At 45.1% G+C, this 26775-nt stretch overlaps 1 protein-coding gene across 1 annotated transcript in view; it reads right to left on the bottom strand.

Moving 5' to 3' along the window:
* The window catches only part of TMEM132C (transmembrane protein 132C), a 432070-nt gene that overhangs the window by 277196 nt on the left and 128099 nt on the right, over positions 1-26775 (bottom strand). The window contains exon 2 of the mRNA XM_065904531.1: positions 286-1174. Within this exon, the coding sequence (XP_065760603.1) occupies positions 286-1174 (889 nt within the window). The remainder of the gene's footprint in view (positions 1-285; positions 1175-26775) is intronic.

The following is a 26775-nucleotide window of genomic DNA, read 5'->3' as shown; positions in this document are numbered from 1 at the left end:
CCAAAATTAAATCCCTCTTCAAGTTCAGTGGTAATTCAAGGTCAAAAGAGAGTGATTAATTTAGTCTTGTTTCTTTGGGGTGCAATTTCGGCCCATTTTCTCCCACCTCCTAATATATACAGTGCAGCTGGTGAAAGCATGTGGTCAGGTGCAGAAACTAGCTTCCAGTGTGAAGCAGGAGGCTCCCTGAAGGTGGTGAAAATGGAATCTTCTGGTATACACACCCCAACTTCCCATCCAGTGTCCTCCCAGGGGCGCCTAAGCCTACCTCAAGTGCAGACCTACCTCAAGATGAAGAAGTCCACGGTGGAATTGCTGGCCACAGTGACATAGGCAGTGACCACATCCCCCTGCTTGACGGGCCTGGAGGGCAGCCAGATGGCCACGTTGCCGTCTAGACGCAGCTCGCTGAGCTGGGCGCCGTCCTGAGCGCGGTAGAGGCCCACGGCGCCGACCCTCTGCAAGTGGGACGTGCTCTCCTGCAGTCCATCCTTCCCGGGGCGGATGGCATTGCCCTTGCGGACGTCGCCCCCGGAGCAGTCTCCGCGCTCGTCCCCGGGCTGCACGGCATAGTAGAGCTCCACGGGGCTGCCCTCGGGGGGCTCCAGCGCCTTCTTCCTCCCCGCCACCACGGTGGGGGTGCCGAACCAGCTGGCCGGGAGCTCCAGCTGCGCCACGCACAGCCCCAGGGTCCCCCGCAGCCGGCAGCTGCCCCGCACCTCCCAGGTCTCCCGGAAGGCGAACACCCGCAGGCAGGGCAGGCTCTGCGCGGGGCCGGGGTCGTCCCAGTCCCTGCCCACCACGTGGAACAGCACCTGCACGCGGGGCCGGCTCAGGTAGATCTTGTCCCGCAGGATGTGCGCCTTCAGCTTCCAGTTGAAACCCACCTTGTCGGTGGGACCTAAAAAGTTGGAAGTCGACATCAATTCCAGGGGCACGACCTTTTCCACCGAGAAAGGCCCATAGCTGGCATTTAAGATCGGCGGCCGTTTGGCTTTGTAGAGGAAGAAAGACTCGACCCGGGACTGCAGGCTGGAGTTGCGTGTTAAGTCCTGGTTGGTTTCCTTCAGGAAGAAAGAGGTCTCTGCTCTGAGCACCTGGTAACTCACAGGCAGATAAGGGGGCAGCGAGGAAAATCGCTGGATGTTCTCTGTGAGCCCACGCCCCTCAATCACTGCAGAGGGGAAGGAAAGAAAAGAAGACAAAGATGGGGTGATTTCTGGGCTCCTTAGAGGTCATTTGGCAACACAAGGAAATTAACAAGCAATTTAGAAACGAGGGGTTAACCCGCTTGTTCAGTTGATTCAGGCATGCTGGATTCTTTTCAACCATATGGAATGTAGCCCACCAAGCAAGAATGCTGGAGTGGCTTTCCAGGTCCTCCTCTAGGGGATCTTCCTGACCCAGGGATCCAACCCACCTCTCCTGCATTGTCTCCTGCAGTGTAGGTGAATTCTTTATCACTGAGCCACAGGGGAAGCCCAAACATTTTGCAGCCCACTTGTCTAGAATTTTCAGGTTCCTTTGAGGATCATTCAGTAAATGATCACATACTCCAAAAATGTGAATTGGTTGAAATCTATGAAAGAGAGATTTGGGGGACCTCCCTGGTGGTCCAGTGGTTAAGACTCCATGCTTCCACTGAAGGGGGCATGAGTTTGATCCCCAGTCAGGGAACCAAGATCCCACATGCTGCATGGTGAAGCCAATAAAATAAAATAAATATGATAAAATTCACAGTTCCACTCTTTCAAAAAAAGGAGATTTTTGTACATTAAGAATTTTTGAATGGTGGCGAATACATGGAGATGGATCTGACAGAAAGCTAGCAAGTAACTTATGAGGGTAAAGTGGGAAATATTTGTGAATAACTTGCGTTAGTTTCAAATATGTTTAATGACACTGGTACCTGAAGAGAAAAACAGACCAACAGAATAGAGTAGTTCATAAGTAAGCTCCTGTGCATCTAAAATTTAGTATGTGATAAAGGTAGAACCAGAAATCATGAGGTAAAGACAGACTTTTTAATAAATGGTGCTCGGACAATTGGCCAGCCATTTGGCAGAAAAATAACATTAGGTCTGTACCTCACACCAAACATGAGAATACCCTTCAAATATATGAGTGATCTAGATGTAAGAAAATGACATTTTTTGGTGCTGAATGAAAGAGTGGGTGATTTCCTCTATAACCGGGGTCTAGGGAGAGATTTCTAATTATGATTCAAACTCAGGATGAAATTTAGCCATCCCTATATAAAGATGAATGATAGCCATCCCTATATAAAAATTGAGAAAACCTTTCACAAAGCCACATATAACATAAACAACGTCAAAAGAGAAAACAGCAAACTGGGAGACATTGCAAACTATTCACTTAAGGTGCTCAACTCAGCTGCCAGGTAGGTTCCATTTTGCCCACAGCTTTTTTTACGTTTAAAACCATCATTTTTAAATGATAGTTATGAATGGGAACCATTTTTTAAAACTGGAGAGTGATAGCTACTGAGAACCTAGTGTAAAGTGCAGGGAACTCTACTCACTGCTCCACGGTTATGTAAATGGGAAGAGAATCTGAAAAAGAGAGGACTGCTGTTGTTCAGTCGCCCAGTTGTGTCCGACTATTTGCAACCCCGTGGACTACAGCACACCAGGCCTCCCTGTCCCTCACCACCTTCCAAAGTTTGCCCAAGTTCATGTCCATTGCATCGGTAATTCCATCCAGTCATCTTATCTTCTGACACCCTCTTCTCCTTCTGCCCTCAATCTTTCCCAGCATCAGGGACTTTTCCAATGAGTCAGCTGTTTGCATCAGATCACCAAAATATTGGAGCTTCAGCTTCCGCATCAATCCTTCCAAGAAGTATTCCCTTAAGATTGAGTGGTTTGATCTCCTTGCTGTCCAAGGGACTTTCAGGAGTCTTCTCCAGCACCACAGTTCGAAGGCATCAATTCTTTGGCATTCTGCCTTCTTTTATAGTCCAGCTCTCACAACTGTACATGACCACTGAGAAGCCCACAGCCTTGACTATATGGACCTCTGTTTGCAGAATAATGTCTCTGCTTTTCAATATACTGTCTAGGTTTGTCATAGAGAGGAATACACACACACACACACACACACACACACACACACACACACACACACACGACTGTTCGGCTTTGTTGTACAGCAGAAACTGACATAGTAGTGTAAAGCAACTATAAAATTTTAAATTTATTATTTTATCCAATAAAAAACATATACTACATATATAAAATGGAATACTACTCAACTGCAAAAAATGAAATAATGTCATTTGCAGCAACATAGATGCAACTAGAGATGATCATAAGTGAAGCAAGTCAGAAAGAGAAAGACAAATACCGTATGATATCACTCATATGTAAAACCTAAAATGAACTTATCTATGAAACAGAAGGGTTTCTCTGGTAGCTCAGCTGGTAAAGAATCCACCTGCCATGCAGGAGACCCCAGTTCAAGTCCTGGGTCAGGAAGACCCCCTGGAGAAGTGATAGGCTACTCCCTCCAGTATTCATGGGCTACCCTGGTGGCTCAGATGGTAAAGAATCCACCTGCAATGCGGGAGACCTGGGTTTGATCCCTGGGTTGGGAAGATCCCCTGAAGGAGGACATGACAACCTACCCCAGTATTCTTGCCTGGAGAATCCCCATGGACAGAGGAGCCTGGCAGTGTACAGTCCACGGGGTTGCAAAGACTCGGACATGACTGAGTGATTAAGCACCCACGTGAAACAGAAATAGAGTCACAGGCATAGAGAACAGGCTTGTCGTTGCCAAGGCGGGGAGAGGGACAAGGATGGAATGGGAGTCTGGGGTTGGCAGATGCAAAACAGTACACTTAGAATGGATAAACAAGGTCCTACTGTACAGCTCAGTGGACTATATTTGATATCCTGTGATAAACCATAATGGAAAAGACTATGAAAAAAAAAAGAATGTATTAAAAATATGTGTATAAAAAACTGAGGAGTATCTGGTTTTTTAGCTTTGCACGTATGGGAGGAAGTGGCAGGATGCAGGCTGTCTGCCCGTCTGGCAACAGTAAGAGAAGATACACAGCAGACTGCCTTGCTCAGTGACATTTCCTGCTGGACCCTTAGGTGCATTTGAGTTTGAAAAAGCAGATTTAGAATCTTCAGCTGGGTAACTCAATGTACACTGGAGGCTGAAGGTTCAACAATGAGCCAGAAAGAGCAACACGTCATCCCTGTCTTCCTGTCTTTCTTTGTTCATTGCCTCCATCATTAGCAGTATAACCAGCCACCTCCTTGTTGATTGAAGATTGTCCTCTAAAACTTCCCCTTGGGCTTACACTTACACTGCTGGGGCATAAGAGGTTACAGTTCCCCAAATGTTAACTTTGAAAAGACCAGGAAAGCCTCTTGACTGACTCTTATCTTTCAAAACCAGACCAGAAAATCCACATAAGCCCCCATTCATATATTAAGAGAGAAGACAGGTGTTCCTCTCTCTCCACTGATGCTCCAACCTCCCCTTCTGCCCCTGCCTCAAACTGCAGCCAGCACAGCCCATCCAGCCTATGAGGTTACCCCATGCCTCTCTCCTCCAGAAGTACCCCTAATCCTTTTCCCAGCGGGGACATTGGCTAGCAGATCAAAGCTGCCTTTGGTACTGCAGCCAAAAGGACTTGAGTTGTCAAGATGGTTTTTCAAAGAAATAGCTTCCATCCCTGTTCTTTGCCCAGAGGCGTTGATCTGAGGTCACCAGCAACATGGGTACTTTGTCCTTCTCTCTTTAGGGATGTTTTGCTGCTCCCACTTTAACTCACTCATTTCGGGACCACGTTAAAACACTCGCGAAAGACCCTGCACAACATTCCAGAAACAGTTCTGACTCTATGTCTTTAAAGAAAATCACTGACTCAAAGCAACTTGTAGAACTGTGTCAAAACCAATAGACTAATTGCTACATCTGATGCTTTTATTCTGATGTATTCATCCCTCTCCAAAAAAGCTTTTAAACCATGAAGTGTAGAGATTTAGAGACTCATTTGTTTGGAAAAGATGGTGGGCCAAGGACTCTCTGAAGAAATGGAGCAAGGATTCTAAGGTCCATCTGTGTAGGGTGTATTCCACAACAGGAAAGCTTGTCAACAAGCTTGCTCACCATTCTCCACTCTCTTGCACATAAAAATTTCTTTTCTCTCCTTTTCTGTCTTTTTGTCTTTAAAAACATCCTTAAAAATGAACTTTTGCTTTTAAGCAAATACTGAGTTTATTTTTGAGAAAATAAAGCTGGAGTGGACTCGCTGTCTTGTTGTCTCCTCTCTTAGGGTTCTTCCATTATTTAAGTCTCTCTTTATCCTTCACATGGATCAAAAAGTGCCTGGCTCATATCTTCCTGCTAAACCTAGATCTGAAGTTTTCCTGCTCATGAGAGATTTAACTTGAGCCAAAAAGAGACCGACATTTTAAAGACAGGAGTGTGGGGTCTAACCTAGTGGTTAAAGATGAAGTTTAACTATAGAGATCTAGAGTTGATCTAGTCAACAGTGATCTTAGGCAAGTCTGTACCTTCTTGGATAGTTTTAGTTTCCATAAATCGATGGATGGATGGATGGATCAATGGCTGCATGAATGTTTGGGTGGTTGGATGGATCAGTGGTTGGATGGATGGGTTGATGGCTGGATAAATCTTTAGATGGATGGAGGGGTCAATGGTTGGATGGACAGGCAGATGGATGGAAGGATGGGTACACTAGTGGATAGATTCATTGTATTGAATCCAATAGTACCTATAGTAGAACAATTACAAAATGGCCCCCATTCTCTTCTTATATCTATACCTTTTATGTGTGACTTTGCAATTTTCCCTTCAAAATTAGAAGTCCATTGCCCCACTCCTTGAATTTAGCTTGGCCCTGGATTTTCTTTGGCCAGCAGATTATGGCAGAAGTGACAATGTGCTAATCCCAAAGCCAGGTCTCAAGAGGCATTGCACACTTGCACTAACTCTCTTTTGGACTCCTGCCAGCACCCAAAAGAACACGCCTAGGCTAGACTACTGCAGGATAAGGGACCATGTGGAGGAGAGGAGAGTTATCTCCATGGAGGCCATCCCAGATCAGCCAATCCACAGCCTGCAGCTACCGCCAAACAAGAGAGAGAGAGCCCAGCCAAAATTAGCCAAGTCCAGCCAAGGTCAGTCACTCCAAAACTTATATGAAATGACAAGTGAACTAAGTCTCTTAATACAGGGTGGTTTTTTAATGTAGCAACACCCAATGGGATAGTTAACAAATATCAAGAGGTTATCAAGTGTAAGAAACTAAAAAGATACAGTGACACCAATGTAAACTTTCTCCTTGATGGAATTAGAATAATTCAAAAAGACTTGAAAAGGGACTCATTTTCTCATTGGTGAGACTCAGGCATTTCCCCATCTTGTAGATGTACCTCCAACAGCCAACCTCGTAGACACTCATGAGAATGGCCTCCCTAGAGTCGTTCAAAGCCCATCTGCACCCTCAGGTGCTGTGACACCACATGCACCCCTCAAGCTCATTCTACATATTGGGGAGCCCTGATCTAGAGGATTAAGGAAGCAGAGGTGATTACCAGCCTTTGTGGTATTTCTCTCCTGACACTCTATCTGCTGATTACAAGAAAACTATCTCCTGATTGTCTTGACCTAGTGAAGCACAGACAGATATCCACCCTCTAATTCTGGCTCATCTGCTCACAGCAGCGTCTCCCAGAAAGATAGGATGATTGAGTCATTTTTACTGATCTGAAACAATAGCCCTGGAAAAGTCCAGGGCTGGTTTCCTAAGGACGTGGAGAGGGGAAGAGGAGAGAAGTTGACAGCTGCACCTTTATATCTGGCCTCCTAGCTGACAGCACGTTCATTTGCTGTCGCCCTGCCTGTTTATCCATTTTCTTTATCTGTGCTTGCCTGTCAGTGTTGGGGATATTGTGTCCTCCATCAGCTGCTCATCAGAGAACTCTCCTGTGAAGCCGCTGCCGGAAATTGAGTTTTTGAGATTCTGAGATAGTGAACACAGGAGATGTCCCTGTCACTTAGCACCCAGACAGAACACCCCCAGGGGAAATGGCCCTTCAGCCAACACAATGTGCCACCTTCATTGTGATGCTCACTTTGGGATGTGTTAACCGAGATGGATTCTTTAGCGTTGATTCTCTCTGAGTTGTGACATGAAGGATGGATTGGATCTTGGGAGGGTGAGTGTAATAGGGGAAGGATTCCAGGATGGGGGTGGGTGGCATGAGGAAAGGGTCACTGAAGGGGAAGATCAGGACCTGGGTGTGTGAGGAGGGGGAAGTTGGTCTAGGAAGGCAGGTTGGGGCCTGATATTTCTCTAAATGTGGTAGGTGATGGATGCTAACAAGGTAGTTGTTGTTTTTTTCAGTTACTAAGATGAGTCGGACTCTTTGCAACCCCATGCACTATAGCCCACCAGGCTCCTGTCCTCCACCACCTCCTGGAATTTGCTCAAACTCATGTCCATTGAGTCAATGATGCTGTCTAACCATCTTATCCTCTGCCGCTCCCTTCTCCTTTTGCTTTCAATCTTCCGCAGCATCAGGGTCTTCTACAAAGAGTCAGCTCTTCCAATCAGGTGGTCAAAATATTGGAGATTCAGTTTCAGCAACAGTCCAGTGAATATTCAGGGTTGATTTCCTTTAGGACTTACTGGGTTCATCTCCTTGCAGTCCAAGAGACTCTCAAGAATTTTCTCAACAATTCAAACGCATCAATTCTTCAGCACTCAGCCTTCTTTTTGGTTCAAGTTTCACATCGGTGATGTGGACTCCAAGATCATGCAGATGGTGACTGCAGACATGAAATTAAAAGACACTTGCTCCTTGGAAGAAAAGCTATGATCAACCTAGAAAGCATATTAAAAAGCAGAGACACTAGTTTGCCAACAAAGGTCCTTCTAGTCAAAGCTATGGTTTTTCTAGTAATCATGTATGGATGTGAGAGTTGGACTATAAAGAAAGCTGAGTGCCAAAGAATTGATGCTTTTGAACTGTGGTGTTGGAGAAGACTCTTGAGAGACCCTTGGACTGCAAGGAGATCCAACTGGTCCACCCTAAAGGAAATCTGTCCTGAATATTCATTGGAAGGACTGATGTTGAAGCTAAAACTCCAATACTTTGGCCACCTGATGTGAAGAACTGACTCACTGGAAAAGACCCTGATGCTGGGAAAGATTGAAGGTGGGAGAAAAAGGGGACGACAGAGGATGAGATGGTTAGATGGCATCACCACCGACTTGATGGAAATGAGTTTGAGCAAGCTCCAGGAGTTGGTGATGGACGGGGAAGCCTGATGTGTTGCAGTCCATGGGGTCGCAAAGAGTCAGTCACAACTGAGAGACTGAACTGAACTGAACTTCACATCTGTACATGACTACTGGAAAAACCATAGCTTTGACTAGATGGACCTTTGTTGGCAAAATGTTCTCTTGCTTTTTAATACAATGTCTAGGTTTGTCATAGCTCTTCTTCCAAGAAGCAAGCGTCTTTTAATTTCATGGCTGCAGTCACCATCTGCAATGATTTTGAAGCCCAAGAAAATAAAGTCTGTCACTTTATAAAGTACCTTGGTGAAATGTTAGGTCCCACTTTCCTTGTCAATTAAAAAAGATAAAAAGAGCTCCCCCCCCACCCCTGCTCCTGTCGCCCTGAGGAATTACTCAAGTGAACAAGCAGTGCTTTTTTTCGGACATGCAAAGGTCTTTCCTAAATAGTATCAGAGGTTCTCAACAAAGGGTGACTCTGCACCCCGGAGACACTTGGTAATGTCTACAGGAGACAGTTTTCATTTTCACAACGAGGCAGGAGGGTGTGCTACTCTCACCTCGTGGGGTGAAACCAGTGACTCGGAGAACATCTTACAAGGCAAGGGACAACCCTGCTCCTCCCCCGCCACAGAGAATTCTCCTGCCAAAATGCAAGTGGTGCCACGATGAGAAATCCGGATCTAACTTGATTCATGGCAGGTGTTCAGTGGTATGCCACAGGTGCCAAAGAGACAAGGAGAAGGATTTTTAACCAAACCCTCTCCAGCACCGGGAAGAGGAATGCATCCTAGTGGTGAAGAGCATTCCCAAAGCAGGACCACATCCAAAAATTAATCCCTGTCCCCAACATGGGCTTCCCTGGTGGTTCAGTGATAAAGAATCTGCCTGCCAATGCAGGAGACACAGGTTCAATCCCTGGTCTGGGAAGATCCCCTGGAGAAGGAAATGGCAACCCACTCAAGTATTCTTGCCTGGAAAATCCCATGGATAGAGAAGCCTGGCGGGCTACCGTCCATGGTGTCACAAAGAGTCTGCCATGCTGTAGGCAGTAAACAACCACAAAAACAATCCCCAACGTATTAGATAAAGTTTTGTGGGGTTTTTTCTTGCAAATACCTTAAACTTTTGAGTTTCAAAATCTTCATCTTTATAGTGGGAATCATATCAAAACCAACTAACTTAAGGCAATAAACATAGTAGCCAGAATGTAGAACACACCTACTAATTGAGAAGTTTCTGTTCCTCTTATATGTCATTAGATCATTGGCATTACTTCAGTCCTGTTGATACGTTAGGGTAAAAAGGTTTTCAGGCTACAAAAACATGAAAAATAATAGGTGATCTCCATAATATATATGTGTAAAAAAAATTGAGATATAGCCATGTGAGAAAAGAAATCCGCAATCAGGAGGGGTGGGTTCTTTTCATAACTTCAATGGCCTATCCCGCCCAGACATCTCTAGTTCACCCATATGACATCAGAAACCTGCAAAGCAGAAGCCTGCCTTTCCCCACATGCCTCAAAGAAAACCCTGATTGGATGTTCCTTCCAAGTCACCACAAGCTTACTTGAAACACAAGCCGGCCGGAGGACTTTGAGAATTTTTTTCTCTCCTGGCCGTTTGCGATTTATTAAAATTCACCAGACACAGAATGTCTCTCTCTGCTAAATATGGTTCATTGTTACCTTTTTCTTGAAACAAAAGGCACCTTGATAAGTGGATTATTTGATTTCAATGCTTCTTCTGAACCAACCCCCCAATATCCTCTGCTGAAATTACATAGTGTGGTTTGCAATTTCTAAACAGTAAAACTCTCCTTTAAAAGAGCATGTATTTATATTCCCCTTGGAGGCCCTGGGGAGTATCCCCCCACCTTTTCTCTGGGAAAAGTGGGTAATCACACTCAGGTGTTCCTCAATCAGGCTCCTGCAAGTGGAGCAAAGGAGTCATGCCTTTCAAAGAGAAATTCTCTAAACACACAGAATTGTAAACTTTATCAGCATGAGAATAGTGCCTTGGGTAGGCACAGAGGGAAATATTTGCCGGGCAAAGTTCTGGACCTAAAATGCAACATTTTGGGGCTTCCCTGGTGGCTCAGTGATAAAGAATCCTCCTGCCAGTGCAAGAGACATGGGTTCGATCCCTGGTTTGGGAAGATCCCACATGTCACAGCGCAGCTAAGCCCAAGTGCCAGAACTATTGAGCTTGTGCTCTAGAGCCCGGGGGCTGTAACTACTGAACCTCACGCGCCCTAGACCCTGTGCTCCGCAAAAAGGGAAACCACTACAATGAGAAGCCCACGTGCCACAACTTGAGTAGCCCCTACTCACTGCAACTAGAGAAAAGCCCAGGCAGCAATTAAGACCCAGCACTGCCAAAAACAAATAAGTAAATAAATAGATAAATAAATAAAGATTATAAAAATTAAATAAAACACAAGGTTTTAACTGTGCTGCATTCGGCAAATGGTTTAATCTTGACAAATGGCCCACGAGGCAAATTTCCCCCAGTCCATCCCTGTAACATGGCTCAGACCCCAGGTCCACGAGGGGCTCTGACTGGCTCAACACAGAGCTCCCCCGTGAGATGATGTCTGCATTAGATTCCTATTGCTGCTGTAACAAATTACCGCAAAGTAGTGTAGAAAAACAACAAAGATTTTTCTTTATAGTTCTGGAGGTCAAAAGTCTACCATGAAGCAGTCGGCAGGGTTGCAATCCTTCTGGAGGTTTCAGGGAACAATCACGTTCCTTGTCTTTTCCATCTTCAAGAGGAAGATGCATTTCTTGGCTCCCAGGCCCTTCCTCCCTCTTCAAAACCATCAGGCGTGTGTGCTCAGTCACTTCAGTTGTGCCCGACTTCTGTGACACCATGGACTGTAGCCCGCCAGGCTCCTCCGTCCATGGGATTCTCCAGGCAAGAATACTGGAGTGGGTTGCCATGCCCTCCTCCAGGGGTTCTTCCCAACCCTGGGATCGAACCCGTGTCTCTTACATCTCCTGCATTGGCAGGCAGGTTCTTTATACTAGTGCCACCTGGGAAGCCCATATGTACAAATATTAAAATACTATTTTACTATGGATTACTTTGGTCGTATTTTTCATCTTGGTGACAGGGCACTATTTTTTAAGATTTTTTTGATGTGGACCATTTTAAATGTCTTTATATTGAATTTATTATAATATCGTTCCTGTTTTATGTTTTGGTGTTTTGGCCATGAGGCACATGAGATATTCGCTTCCTGACTAGGGATCAAACCCACACTTCCTCCATTGAATGGTGGAGTTTAAACCACTGGACCTCCAGGGAAGTTCCACTGATTTGTTTCCATTCATATATATAGATAGATAGATAGATAGTTCATAAGATTATGGACTTAATTTTATGATCTATATAAAGGGTTGAGGTTTAAGATCTATATAGAGGTTGAGAACCATGGGTCTAAACCAGGGTTCCTTGGCACTTTTTTTTTTTTCTTAAAAGGCCATGTAATAAACAATTTAACCTTTTGTACATTGAGAGGCAAAATCAAGATTACATATGTACTCATAAAATGTAACTATTTAAATTGTTATGTTTTAGAATTCTTGTATTTTCACATCACCTGGACTTAGCCTGTTGGCCACACAGGTGGTTGGCTGGCTTTGACCCATGGTCCAATGTCTGCCAATCCCTGGTTGAAGCCACACAGAGTAATTCCAGATCTGCTTCCAGTAATGGGTTCAGTTCTGCACAGACCCAAACCTGTGGTTCCTCTATAGGGGTAATTTTACCACCTGGGGGACATTTGGAAATGTCTTGGAGACAAATTTTTCTTGAGGCAACTTTTTTTTTTTTTAATTTTTTTTTTTTTTTAATTTTTAACGTATTTTTCTAATTGGGGGTAACACTGATTTATAGCAATATGTAACTTTCATGTGTACGACATTATACTTTTACTTCTGTATACACTGCCAAAAACTGATTTCCATCCATCAGCACAAGTCAATCCCCTTACCCCTTTAGCCGCAACCCCCTTCCCCTTCCTCTCTGGTAACCACTGCTCTGTTCCCTGTATCTACATTATTTGTTTTTGTTTGGTTTGCTCTGTTCACTTATTTTGGTTTCTTGTTGGCTGGTAGGAATGTAAATTGGTACAGCCATTATGGAAGATAATATGGAAACCCCTCAAATAAGTAAGAATAGAACTACCATTGATCTAGCTATCCCACTTCTGGGTATTTATCTGAAGAATACAAGAACACTAATTGGAAAAGCTAGCTTCACCTCTGTGTTCATTGTGGCAGAATTTATAATAGCTAAGATATGGAAACAATGTAAGTGCCCATGAATAGATAAATGGATAGAGACTATGTAACATCTATATTTCTATCCATAGAGATACTGACATCCATATGGGTATCAATGTATCTGTGTCTCTGTAGATGAACCTATCTATCTAGATGTCCTTGTTGTTGTTGTTTAGTCGCTAAGTTGTATCCAACTCTTTGTAACCCCATGGACCTCTGTTCTTGGCATTTCCCAGGCAAGAATACTGGAGTGGGTTGCCATTTCCTTCTCCAGGGGACCTTATTAACCCAGGGATCGAACGTGTGTCCCCTGCATTAGCAGGCAGATTGTTTTATCGCAGAGCCACCAGGGAAGCCCATCTATCTAGATATCCACATATATATGGAATACTACTCGGCCATAAAAAAAGATGAAAAGCTTGCCATTTGAGACAACACAGATAGATCTTGACAGCATTATGCTAGGTGAAATAAGTCATATGGAGAAAGACAAGTACCTTATGATTTCCTCACGTGGAAAGGGTTTGACTATCATGGTCATGGGGGAGGATGTTACTGGCCTCTAGTAGGCAGAGGCCAGGGACACCTCTCAACATCTTCCATGCACAGGTCAGCCCCACAGCTAGGAATTACATGGTCCCAATGGTCAACTGTACTGAGGTTAGGGAACCATGCCCTGGGCCACTTTGAGCCCAGGAGCCACAAGGAAAGGGACTCTTGGGAGAGAAGCCCTCACCTCTAAGAGACCCATGGCAGGAAACACCTTTCTGCCCAGGGGCAAGTGAGAGACCAGATCATTCCACTAATACTGCCATCCATCCTGAAACTGAGCGAAATCCAGAGACAAAGGCAGGATGGAACAGGCACAGCAGCAGAATTGTGGGTCTTGACAACAAAGAGGGGATCACTGCATACACACACCCTGAATCTTGCCTGCCCACTGCCCTTCCTGTTATGGAAACCAACACACAACCATAGGCACCGGGGTTTTCCCGTGTGTGTGTGTGTGTGTGTGTGTGTGTGTGTAACAATCTCTAATGGCTAAGCTCTATTAATGGTATTATCTCATTTAACTTTTTTAAACTTTTTATTTTATATTGGAGTTTCCCTGATAGCTCAGCTGGTAAAGAATCTGCCTGCAATGCAGGAGACCTGGGCTCAACCCCTGGGTTGGGAAGATCCCCTGGAGAAGGGAATGGCTACCCACTCCAGTATCCTTGTCTGGAGAATTCCATGGACAGAGGAACCTGACAGGCTATAATCCATGGGGTCGCAAAGAGTTGAACATGACTGAGCGACTTTCACTTTTCATTGTTGATTAACAATGTTGTTATAGTTTCAGATGGACAGCAAACAAACTCAGTCATACAATATACATGTATCCATTCTCCTATCAAACCCACCTCCCATCCAGACACAGGGGTTTTCTCTAACTTTCAGCCAAAATCTTCATTTCAGCCAAAATGATGCAACTTGGCTTCATCCGCTGAGGTGATTTGGCTTCACGAGTCATAGGTAGAAGGGATCAGCACATTTTTTGTCAGGGCCCACATAATAAGTATTCTAGGCTTTGTGAGCTGAACGTGCTCGCTTGCAGCTAATCATCCCTGCCGTTACATCAAGAGGGCAGCCACAGACCAGTGTGAACACGGACCTGCCAGCGCTCCAGTAAAACTTTATTTATGGACACTGAAATCGGGATTTCATATAATGATCACATCAGAAACATTCTTTCTTAAGGTGCATTTTGTACAACCAATTGAAAATATAAGAGTATTCCCAGTTTAGGGGCTGTCCAAATGCAGAAGTGGCTGAATCTGACCCATGAGCCATTGTATGCTGACCTCTGATAGAGACCAAGCTTTTCTAAGAGTTGTGTTTCATGCAGGTGAGAACTTTCCTGGTGTATTCTTCAGGGCTCTTTACAATCTGACAAAGATACCCGGTTTATTCATTGATCCAAAATGTAAACATGCCTCTTACTATGCCTCCAAGACAGTTGGAAATGAATGCAAAAAAAAAAAAAAAATCAGATTCAAACATCGGGAAAGATTTCAAGTTGCTTAATGTAAGCATTTACAGCAGAATTTATACTGCATTTGATGTTCATATAGCATATGGTTTGGGGATGTTTTGCTGTATCTATTCAAAAAGAGAAGCATCTATTTATCACAGATGGTGGTATTATTTATGATGGAGCCTTACATTAATCCTGAGAGTCCCAATTATCTCAATTCATGTAAATAAAAGGGAACAGCATTCCTGTTCTTTATGATGGTTTTTTCCCCTAAAAAATAAAGAGCTTATTTTTAACAGAGTCCACATATTTTCTTTCCCACTAATTACAGATAATTAAAAAAAAATCCTTCTGTAACCCACTGAGTCATCCTTATTTCTCCCTTCACATATGAATCTCATTTACTTGCTAGTTAGCATCTGTAGTTTTGTTTGGTTATACCAGTATTTTGGATGATTATATTAATGAAAAGTCTTAGGCTCCAAAGTAGAAAATGCTTTCCTGATGGTTGAATACACAAAAAAGAGGAAAGAATCCATCAGAAGATGAAAGTGTTTTCTTTCATTATATATAGGCTTTAACTCTTCATATTGTGAAAGAGGACATTTAAACAGACTTCCACAAAGGATGGGGAAGTGAGAGGAGAGAATTCTGAACATTCAAGGGGAGGGGGGGAAGCCCCTTAGAGGCCAAGTGAAATATCAACCTCATAAAACCTGGTTATGAATACAGAGGGATGAAAATAGAAGCAATGGCCTCAATGGCTCATGCCATAAAGAATCTGCCTGAGATGCAGGAGACATGTATTTGATCCCGGGGTCAAAGGGACGATCTCCCAGGAAGATCCCAGGCAACCCACTCCAGTATTTTTGCCAGGAAAATCCCATGGACAGAGGAGCCTGTTGGGCTAGAGTCCGTGGGGTCGCAAAGAGTCCGACAGGACTGAGTGACTAACACTTTCCCTTTCACACGCTAAGTACGCTTACGATCCCATTTTACAGACAAGGAAACTGAGGTTATGTAAATCACCCACACAAGTCCACCTAACATGGTTCAAAATGGAGTAATGCTGTCAAGGGTCACTCTCAAGTCTCTTTCAAACACCCTAGACCTGGAAATTTACCGAAGACGGCAATTCTGTTCTCAAAAAAAGCACATCCCACAGAAGTACAGCCAGGTTGGCTACAACTGTGGGCCAAAAAACAGATATGAACTCACCCCATTTTTCCTGCACCTTGCTCTTTAAACTTAATCAAAGACTCAACCACCCATCCTTCAGGGCCAGTGCCATCTATGCGCCTGGTCCCTTTCCTCTCTTGGAAAGTGAATAAACACTTTTTTCTTCCCTTCTTAATACTTACGTGAATTCTTTCACAGCCCACATTGGTTCACCTAACGACCCAGCTAAGAGTACTAGAATCAGTATTTGAATGCAGGACCCATGTGCTCACCTCCTTCAGGACATATGCCTTCTCTAAGTTCCCATCTCTTTCTTTTCCAGCTATGTTTTTCCTATAGAGTGCCAGCTTGGTAAAAATAACAGTGAGAGGACTATTACCATCTCCTGCTGTTCCAGTCTAGAGATGCTGAATTCCAGCTTGAAGATCAATCAAGTTAACATTGAGGAAAGAACAGTCAAGAACCTGAGTCCCTCAATCCATCCACGCCCAAAGCCAGAGGGTCTCTGGATGTTTCTCTTCACGGCTTAAGTCTGTCTGAGATGCACTTCCCATCACTTTGAACTAACTGATCTTCAATATCCTGTTCTTGATTGATGAGGTTGTTGAGCTTACAAATGTTCTTATTTAATATTGCAGGGGCAAGACTTCTATCTCGGTCTTAACATTAATCTCAGAAAAGAAAAACACCCCAACTGAGGGATATTATGAGGAATGTTCTCCATCTCATAAATATTAATGGAGAGTCTCTGCCGTGTCTCCTGCTGCCTGGTTTCTGTCGGGAATATACAGATAAATAAACCATGGCTATCGGGCTCATAGGACTCTAAGCTCAGGCGAGGAAACCAGCCACAGAAGGGGAGAATGAAGATGGGTAGAAATAACCAGGCCGATGTGATACAGTAGCTGAGATGTGTGCCTTAGTAATTGTTTACAAGCATAAGGTGGTCATGTGATGACACAGTGCTTTCTGATTGGCCAGACTGGGAAGGGAAGTGATACAGGCAACTTGGACCAATATCTTGGAGGAGGTGTTTGCAAGAGGCAGTAAAGGGAGGGTGAAATATTTTACTACTCTTGATGTTTCCAAGTGGTAAGTCGTTTCCAGCCCAAAGTGTTCAGGATGGCAGAGCAACTTTTACTCAGGTTTGTTGCTGTTTTTGAATTCTTTATGCTTCCCTGGTGGCTCAGATGGTAAAGAATCTTCCTGCAATTCAGGAGACCCAGGTTCGATACCTAGGTCAGAAAGATCCTGTGGAGAAGGAAATGGCAACCCGCTCCAGTATTCTTGCCAAGGAAAATCCCTTAGATAGAGGAGCATGGTGGGCTACATACAGCCCATGGGGTCACAAAGAATTGGACATGACTGAGTGACTAACACTTTCCACTTGAATTCTTTACAGAATATGGGCACCCTTCAGGGCCCTCTTGGCTTCCCTGCAAGCTCAGACAGTAAAGAATCTGCCTGCAATGAGGGAGACCTGGGTTCGATCCCTGGGTCAGAAGATCCCCTGGAGGCCATGGCAACCCACTCCAGTATTCTTGCCTGGAGAATCCCATGGACAGAGGAGCCTGGTGGGCTACAGTCCATGGGGTTGCAAAGAGTTGGACACAACTGAACAACTTTCACTCACACACTCTCACTCTGGACCCTCTACCAGGGTATACAGCTGGAGCTTTGCACTGAACACTAAGTTTGCAGTTGTTTCCGAAAAAGACACCTTTCTTTGGAAATTCACAAACTTCAAAAGGCAGGTACAAAAATGAACTTATCTACAGAACAGAAACAGAGTTACAGATGTAGAAAACAAATTTATGGCTACCAGGGGGTAAGGGAGAGGAAGGATAAATTGGGAGATTGGGATTAACATACACACACTACTACATATAAAATAGATAACTAAATAGGACCTACCATACGGGTCCTTTACTCAATACTCTGCAATGGCCTATATTGGTAAAAAAATCATAAAAAAGGGTGTGTGTACGTATAACGGATTCACTTCGTGGTAAACCTGAAACTAAATAACACTGTAAATCAACTATACCAATTAAAACTTAAAAATACAAAAAATAATTAAAAGGAATGTCCAAGATATAGAAAACAAACATATGGTTACCAGGGAAATGGGTGGGGAGGGGTAAATTAGGAGTTTGGGATTAACAGATACAAACTACTATGTATAAAAGAGAAAAACAATAAGAATTTACTGTAGAGCACATGGAACTGTATTCAATATTTTGTAATTACCTATAATGAAAAATAATCTGAAAAGGAATAGATATGTATATATGCATATGTATGTAACAGAATCACTTTGCAGTACATTTGAAACACTGTATACCAACCATAAATCAAAAAAAAGTATGGAGTATATTAGAAAGCAACTAGGGAAGCCCCACCCAAACCCTTCCCTATCTCTGCCCTGGGACAAAAGCCTTAAGCTGAAGAAGGAACAGCACACCATACCTCCCAGAAAGCAGGGGTGCTTGGAGAACGGGAGGAAGAGCAAGAAGAGAAACATCCTCTGCCATGGGGAGGGGCAGAGGTGCCCCCAGAGTACTGGGCTACAAGGGAGATTGTGTAGACAACGCATATTATCACACAGTTATTAAAATATTTGCATCAAAATAACAACTATATCAACATTGATATTTATGAACACTAATAAATTTCACAAAATAATTATGTTAAAATAGGGACAAACTGAAACACACTAGCTATCGTCCACCTATACATACACCTAAATGTTTAGGAGAATTTTTTCATGTAATATCACACTTACAAAAGTGATTATTAACCTAAAAGGAGATGATATCTTTTGGATGGTCATACATTTCAGCTTTCCGGGTTGTTTTCTTTTCTTTTTTTTTCCTTTGATAAAATGAGACCATGTATTCAAATATTAATTGTGCAATTAAAGTGCTGTTTTAAGGCAGCTTCCCAAGCCAACAGGGCTCCAAAATCTGACTTGGCCGACTAACACAACAAAGAAGGTGTGTAAATAGTTCTGTGTGTGATTTCTCAACAGGTGCATCATTTAAAGGTAGAATTACTTTTCCCCTCCCTCCCCTTTCTTTGTGATTTCTTCTAATACCCAGCTTCTAAGGAGACGGAAGGTAGTGAGTTTAACATAAATACTGGTGCAGCCAACATGCCTCAGCTTCATCCTGGGACCAAGACAGGTTTCAGTAGATCCTGGGCTGACCAGACAGTTTCCTTGTGAGCATCCCTGGTAGCAACGTGGAGGGTTGATCCAAGTTGTACAGGTATATCTGCTGCTTTATTTTTCTGATAATCTCTTTTTTCCTCCCTGTGTTATTAAAAGTCCTTGTGAAATGCTCCCTTTCTTGCCTGTGGTATCATGAATCTACCATGGGGAGGGGTAGAGGTGCCCCCAGAGTACTGGGATATAAGAAGAGAGATTGTGTAGACAATGCATATTATCACACAGCTACACACAAGTATCATAAAATATTAAAATAAGTGTCAGTCGGCCAAATCAGATTTCGGAGCCCTGTTGCCAACTTTTTGGGTTAGCCAAAAAGTTCATTTGGGTTCTTTCATAAGACAGTATGGCTGAGCCCTCATGGGCGGGGCTTAGTGACACCCAGCAGTGTCTGAGTCCCGCTTGGCATCTTGAAGCATCATGCCAACCTGGATCACCAGACTTTGGACTATCAATGACAAAACTAATTCTGAGACAAGAAAGACTTGTGAATTCATATACTTGCAGTAAGGAAACCCATCCACTGTCAGCTTCCTTTCAGGAGGGGTTCAAAGATCTTAGGAACGAGAAGAAATTTTACAGAATAAAAGATGGGAACCCCATGCAGTGTCAGATTGACACGTGCTCTATAATGTTGGGAAATTCGAACTGGGAGAGACTTCCCAATAGGTCTTTTGCTACATTTGACAATCTTTGGTTGTCTGCCTGGGGGGTAGGGAAAGTGTGGAGATATTTCAAAAGAGGGAGTCTGTTTAAAGTCACAGGCTGGGTGTCGCCAGTCATTTCCTGAAACAAGCAGGGGATCAATCAGGTGCTGTTTACATTAATTATGCTGAGATGTTGCCTGTCAGGACAAGAAGTTTCCTGGGACTTTTTGTTGTGTAAGAAGAAAAAAGCCCCTCATTTGTTTGAACCACAAATTTTCAGGTTTCCACTGCTTGCAGATTTATGATGAGAACCCTCTACACCTGAAGCCAGAAATTGCCACGAAGCTTTGAGAAACAGGCGCATATAAGTTCCCTTTTTGTGTAAGGCAGTTTGAATACCACTTGTTCCTGTCTTGCCTCCTCCAGGAAGTCTTCCTTGCTATCTCTGGCCAGCATTGGCCCTCCCTGATTGTCTGCCACACCCACAGTCTGTCCATGCACTGTGGTCCTCTCTGATGCCCTGGGGTCAGGCTCTCTCATGCTCAAGTCCTATTTGTCAAACTGGAACACCATCTCCCTCAGATCAAAAGGAACAGGAGGTTGAGAAAGAAGTGTGCTTTGGAGTTGAAATCCTAGCCTGATAACCTGGCTAACGGGCAAAAGACTACCTTCATGAGCCTGTTTCTTTATCGATGAAATGGGAATGGTAACCATCTACCCCCAGGGGCTGCTGCAGTGGTTTACAGAAATCCCTTCCCGCAGAGTTCTTCAAAGCAGCAACTCCCTCTCTCCCTGGAGGGAAGCAGTCTGTGTCTTGTGCACACAGCTCCTCCAGAGAGAGAGACAGACAGCGTGACAGTGAGGGTAAGAAGAAGAGGGAGACAGACAGACAGCACCAGCAGCAAATTTTTCTTAATGGTCCAGACAGCAGGCATTTATAGATAGCCAATATTTTACACCAAGAGGCAAAAATCTAGGACATTACGTAAGTAGTTATATAATCATTCAAATGCAACCATTTAAAAATGTAGACACGATTCGCAGCTGCAGGCCCTACAAGCAGATGGTGAGGCGGAGCCCAGGGGCCACGGTCAGGCCACCAGGTGTAGAGTGCAGCTCGGGTCTGCAAATCCTCTGGGGCTGAAGCCTGGCTACCCCCGGCTGGATCCTGTCTCCACCCCTAAGCAGCTGCGTGGTCTAGGGTAAGACATTTTGTCTCTTTGTGCCTCAGTTTCCTTATCTGTAAAATGGGGACACTAATGATAATATCTCCCTCCTGAGATAGTAAATATGTCAGTGCATATAAAATGGTTAAAACAGTGTCCTGTGTCCAGGATGTGTTCAATTACTGTTCCCTCCTAAGGTCCAGCATACAGAAGGAGAAAGGAAGTCAAAGTGTTAGTAGCTCAGTCTTGTCCCACTCTTTATGACTCCAAGGAATGAGGAGCCCAGGGAGCTATAGTCCATGGAATTCTCCAGGCAGGAATACTGGAGTGGGTTGCCATTCCCTTCTCCAGGGGGATCTTTCCAACACAGTGATCGAACCCGGGTCTCCTGCAGTGCAGGCAGATTCTTTACAGTCTGAGCCACCTGGGAAGCCCCCCACACAGAATGGAGCTACTTAATCCTTTTACAGGGTCTTGGGTCTTCTGGGGATGCTGATGAGTATTAAGAACATCTTTCCTAAAGATCATGTCTGTGCCCGGTTTGCAGATGTTTCCACAAAAGATCCAGGGCCCAAGGACTCCTTTAATCTCACTATAGGTAGCCTCTGTCCAGGGGCTCCACCCACGATATCCACAATGAGCAGTCTTGCAGAAAAAGGTAAGAAAGGGCCTCCTGACCTTCCCAAAGGCCACCCCGCTGGCTGGCTGCCTCAGATCACATGCACAGCAGAATTCCAAGCTCTGGGTGTTGGAATAGACCCGGGCTGGCTCAGATGTTCTGACGAGGGCTTCTGCACATAGGACTGCCGCCCCTTCCCCAGAGTCTAGAGGGCAGGGTGGAGCACGCCCATTTCTAACAAGCTCTCCGGAGATCAGGGGATGCTGCTGCCTCTGGGACCAGCCTTGAGATCCGTTGCTGTAAGGCATCAGAGCCCACTCTCCAGAAGTTGGTAATACATATCTCAAGGACAGGCTAAAGTTCTTTGAAGTGACATCTTCTACCGAAACCCTTGCAAGGCTAGCACGGGATCTGATCCCTAAAGAGACTCGGAACCTGTTGCCTTCTCTTCTGTCCCCTGAGACCTCAGGCCAGAGCACCAGTGTGTGTGACTGGATGGCGACCCATCCCCCCAGCCAGAGTCAGAGTGATCACTACACCGAAAACCTCAGTCCAGGACCTCAAAACTGCATATCCTAATCCCCGGATCTGTGAACATACTGCAGGGAGAAACACAATTCAGGCTGCGGGTGGAATGAAGGTTGATAACTGAGCTGACTCTAAGATGGAAAGCTGCTCCTGGGATGTCTTGGCGAGCCCAGTGTCACCACAGGGTCCTTACAAGTGGCAGAAGAAGGAAGGACAGGAGGGTCAGAATGATGCCTTAGAGATTTCCCTGATGGTCCAGTGGATCTGAACTCCTAAAGGAGGGGGCCTAGGTTCAAGCTGTGGTCAGGGAACTAAGATCCCACATACCACAAGTAAGACCTGGTGTGCAGTCAAAGGGATGGATAAATAAGCTGTTGTTGTTTAATCGCTAAGCTGTGTCTGACATTTTTGTGACCTTATAGAGTGTAACCCACCGGCCTCCTCTGTCCATGGGATTTCTCAGGCAAGAATACAGGAGGGGGTTGCCACTCCTCCAGGGGATCTTCCCCACTAGGGACTGAACCCATATCTCCTGCTTGGCAGGAGGACTCTTTACCACTGAGTCACCTGACTGCTCTCCAAATAAATAAGTAAATTAAAAAAAAATAATGCCTTATGAAAAGGACACAACTCGTATTTGCTGGCTATGAAGACAGAGGAAGGGTCCACGAGCCAAGGAGTGTGTGCAGCCTCTAGAAGCTGGAAAAGGTGAGAAAACAGACCTTTCCGTACAGCCTGCAGAAGGAACATAGCCCTGCAGACCCCTTGATGTTAGCCCCGTGAGACTCCTTGTGGACGTCCAACCTCCAGAGCCCTGAGATGATACATCTGTATTGTTTTAGGCCCATCAACTTGAGGTGACCTGTTACAATAGCCCCAGAAAACTCGGAAGCATCTGATGGCTCCTCTTTGCGGTTAGAATAAAATCTAAACTTCTCAGTACAGCAGAGGCTGATATCTGATCTGCCCCCACGTCAATCTGGACTCCCCTGATTTCACCTGCCCAGCTTGCCCTCCACCTGGACCACACTGACTTGCTTATTCCTCCTCAAAGATGCTTGGCTTGTGGTCACCTGACCCTGTGTGCTCTCCGCTAGATCTGCAAAGGATATGCTCCTTTTCACTACCTTCAACACTGCTCAATGAGCACCTGTTACATGTCTGACACTGTTCCAGGCACTAGGCAAGCCACAGAGAATGAAAGACAGCTCCCACCATCATGGTGCCTACCTTCCGGTAGGAGAAAGCAGAATGCATTTAATGCTGGGTGATGCTAGGAAGTCTGGAGAAAAGAAGTGCATCAAAGCAGAGGCTGACCCCATGGCCATTCCCGCCCAAGTAGCTCTCACCCCATTCCAGTCGATCTCCCTGGGCTCAACCCATTTGACTATCTTCCTAGTTCTTCTGATTCCCTCCAAACTGATGATCATTTATGTGTTGGTTTCTTTGCTAAGTGTGTCTCCTCTCCCACTAGACAGAAAAACACACGAAAGAGAGACTTTATCTTCTCTCTCCCCAGCACTTGGGCCATATCAACCATGGAAGCATTCAATAGATACTTACTGAGTGAATGAATGGGTGAGTGCCCTGGGAGCCACAGGTGGCCAGTGCCTGACTGCCAAGAACAGATTCCCCTCTCCTGCCAACATCTCTGATCTTGGTTCCCCCCAGGACTCTTATGGCGTGTGCAGGTAGCCAAAGAGCCTGACAAAACCCACTGTGTCCCCCTCCTTCCGGCTGCCAGCACTGACTTTTTTTTTAGAGCTGCCTCCTGTGATTTCAGTATCTGGTATGTGTTTAGGCAGCTGCCACTGTTTTCCTCAAGCTACGTGTGAAGCCAACAGTCTGTTAAAAAGTAGAAACAAGATCCTCCCAGTTATGGCTTCAAAACCAGGGCGACTGAAACAAACAACAGAAAACATACATAGAGGGACGCGCCGTCTCGGCTGCGGGGAGTGCACCGGCTCAAGCTACTTGGAGGATGATTAAACCTCCTTCCTGGGGCAGCCCACAAAGCAGCCTTGCTGGCAGTAATAATGAGGCCGGCGGGATGTCCAAACCTCGGCTGTCTCATCGGCAGCATATGCTTCAGAGATGCTGGTTGGAGCCAAGGAGCTCAGACCCGGAGGGACCCTCTCCAGAGGCACAGGGGGCCCCATTGGTCTTCAGACAAGTGTACTGCAAAGCACAATGTTTAAAAGAAAGACAGGGAGGGCTGGAGGGAGCAAGCGAGGCTGCTAGACAAGGAAAGAGGGAGGACGGGTTACAAAAAGAAGGAGAAGTGAGTTGCCAGTTCTCTGAAATTACAGGTCATACATAAAAATGTAGATTTTTTTTTAGTTTGGTTTGAAAAATTAGAATTTGGGGCCATACCAAGCTGGTCTGCCTGCCTGGCAGCTGTTGACTGGAGCCAAGAAGGAGTTGCCCTCCTGGGTGTCTAGGTCACCAAGATGCCCACCTGGCTGGCCCCTGCATCTCTGGCTTGGCCAATCCAGCCTCAGCCCACCCATTCCAGAGGAGGAAAGCTAACCCTGGCCTGCTCTCCCAACCAAACAGGTCCTGGACACAGATTCTTTGCCTCAGCCTAGGCTCTTAGAAGTGGAGGGGGCTTCCAATGTTCTCGAAGACTTGGCATCCTCTCCAAAGTCCTAGGACCCGCATGGGAGCTGACTGGTCACGGGTGCAGGGAACGCTTCTAAGTGCAGCCACCAGGGGATGCGCACTAGGGGAGCCCAGGAGGGGAGGTCTGTGGACACTTGCAGGCCAGAGGGCAGCAAAGAGTCTGGCCATCTATCCATTCCCGTCCTGTAGCTCTGCAGCAACCAGCCTCCGGCGGCCCCCAGGGCTCTCCCTGCAGCGCTAGGTGTCTCTCCGGAATTTTTCATTGTAACGAGTGAAAAGCTATTTAGCACTTTAGAATTACTAGAGGCATGCACAAGAAAACTCAGAAAACTCAGATGCTAAGGGGCAAATGGCTGGGTTTGTTGGCTGTAGGTTAAGGAACATGTTTCCCTGAGCTGAGTGATGCGAGGGGCTTGGTTTGCCTAAGCACCCATATTTTCTCATGCAGGGACCCCATGTGTGGAATGACAGAGGAGTTCAAGAATGAGTCACTCCTGCCAGGGGGTCTCTTTCAGGGGCTACCTCTCCATAAGACTGTGTATGATTTAGAGACATCCTTGGCCTTGGAGGGGACCCAAGGAGTCCCTCTCTTCAGCCAAAAGGCAAGTATTGGCCTCCTGGCAGTGGAGGAGATAACTGGTTAAAGGCTGGTCAAAGAAAGAACTGTGGATTGACCTGGAGAGCTGTCCAGATGAGACAGAAGTGAGTTCTGGAAGCCACACCTAGGAAGGTGGGACAGAATCTAAGTGAATGGCATATTAAAGCCCATCTGGTTAACAATGAGCCTTTTAGGGTTCTGACCTCAGGCTCCACTAAGTAAAATGCCCATGAAATAATTGAGGAAAAGCCCCCAGGGCTGGGCAGGAGTGGTCCCCGAACCTACCGTCCAGCCAGCCAGGTCAAGCCCTTCCAGACCTGAGCGCTGCAGGCCGTCCAGCAGGAGGTCGGCAGTCCTAGCTCAGAATAGGAGACAGGCTGTGAAGGCACCAGCTGATATTCACAGCCAGCCTCACCCATGTTCAAACCTCCCCACCTACTCCCGTACTCTGCTGTGAATCAAGCTGCAGATCAGATTTCCTTCTCAAGCTGTTTTGGGTGTATTGCATTTTATGCCATGCAGATGCTAGGAAGGATGAGTGCAAGCTTAGTCACTAAGTCATGTCTGACTTTCTGGGGACCCCATGGACTCTAGCCCACTAGGATCCTCTGTCCGCGGGATTTTCCAGGCAAGATTTCTGGAGTGGGTTGTCAAAAAGGACAGCAGCGCACAAAAGAGGTTCTTACAGCTGCTCTCTGGCTCTGCAACTTCACGGACCTTTTCTTGTTGCCTAACTTCCAATTCTCTCATGATAATGAGTGATCTAAAAGGCGCCAAAGTGCCCCAATGTTCACTGCAGCACTGTTTACAACAGCCAGGACAAGGAAGCGACCTAAATGTCCATCAACAAAGAATGGATAAAGAAGATGTGGTACATATATACAAGAGACTATCACACAGCCATAGAAAGGAACAAACTGGGCCATTTGTAGAGATGTGGATGGACGTAGAGTCTGTCATACAGAGTGAAGGAAGTCAGAAAGGGAAAACAAACATTGCATATTAATGCATATGTATGTAACCTGAAAAAAGTGGTATAGACAATCTTATTCACAAAGCAGAAACAGAGACACAGACATAGAGAACAAACATATGGATTCCAAGGGGGAAAGGGGCGATTTGGAAATTGGGATTGACATTTATACACTATTAACACTATGTATAAAGTTAGTAACTGATGAGAAGGGACTTTATAGCACAGGGAACTCTACCAAGTGCTTTGTGGTGACCTAAATGGGCATGCGTGTGTGTGTGTGTGTGCTCAGTCATTCCCAACTCATTGCGATCCCTATACTAGGAAGGAGATTCAAAAAAGAGGGGACACATGTATACATATAACCGAATCACTTTGCTGTAGAGCAGAAACTGACTCTATTGTAAAGCAACTGTACTTCAATAAAACGTTAAAAAAAATAAAAGGTTCTGAAGTGACTCTTTAAATGTATCCTGCATAAAAGAGTTGTGATTTTTTAAGTATCACAAACAGCATATGGGCTGGGTATGCTTACAGTGGTGCTGACTTGCACTGAACAAGAACAAAATTCCAGGGGGAAATAAAAATCGGA

This window comes from Muntiacus reevesi, chromosome 13 (genome assembly GCF_963930625.1).
Source record: "Muntiacus reevesi chromosome 13, mMunRee1.1, whole genome shotgun sequence".
Taxonomy (NCBI): Eukaryota; Metazoa; Chordata; class Mammalia; order Artiodactyla; family Cervidae; genus Muntiacus; species Muntiacus reevesi.
This window is presented reverse-complemented; position numbering and strand designations above follow the sequence as displayed.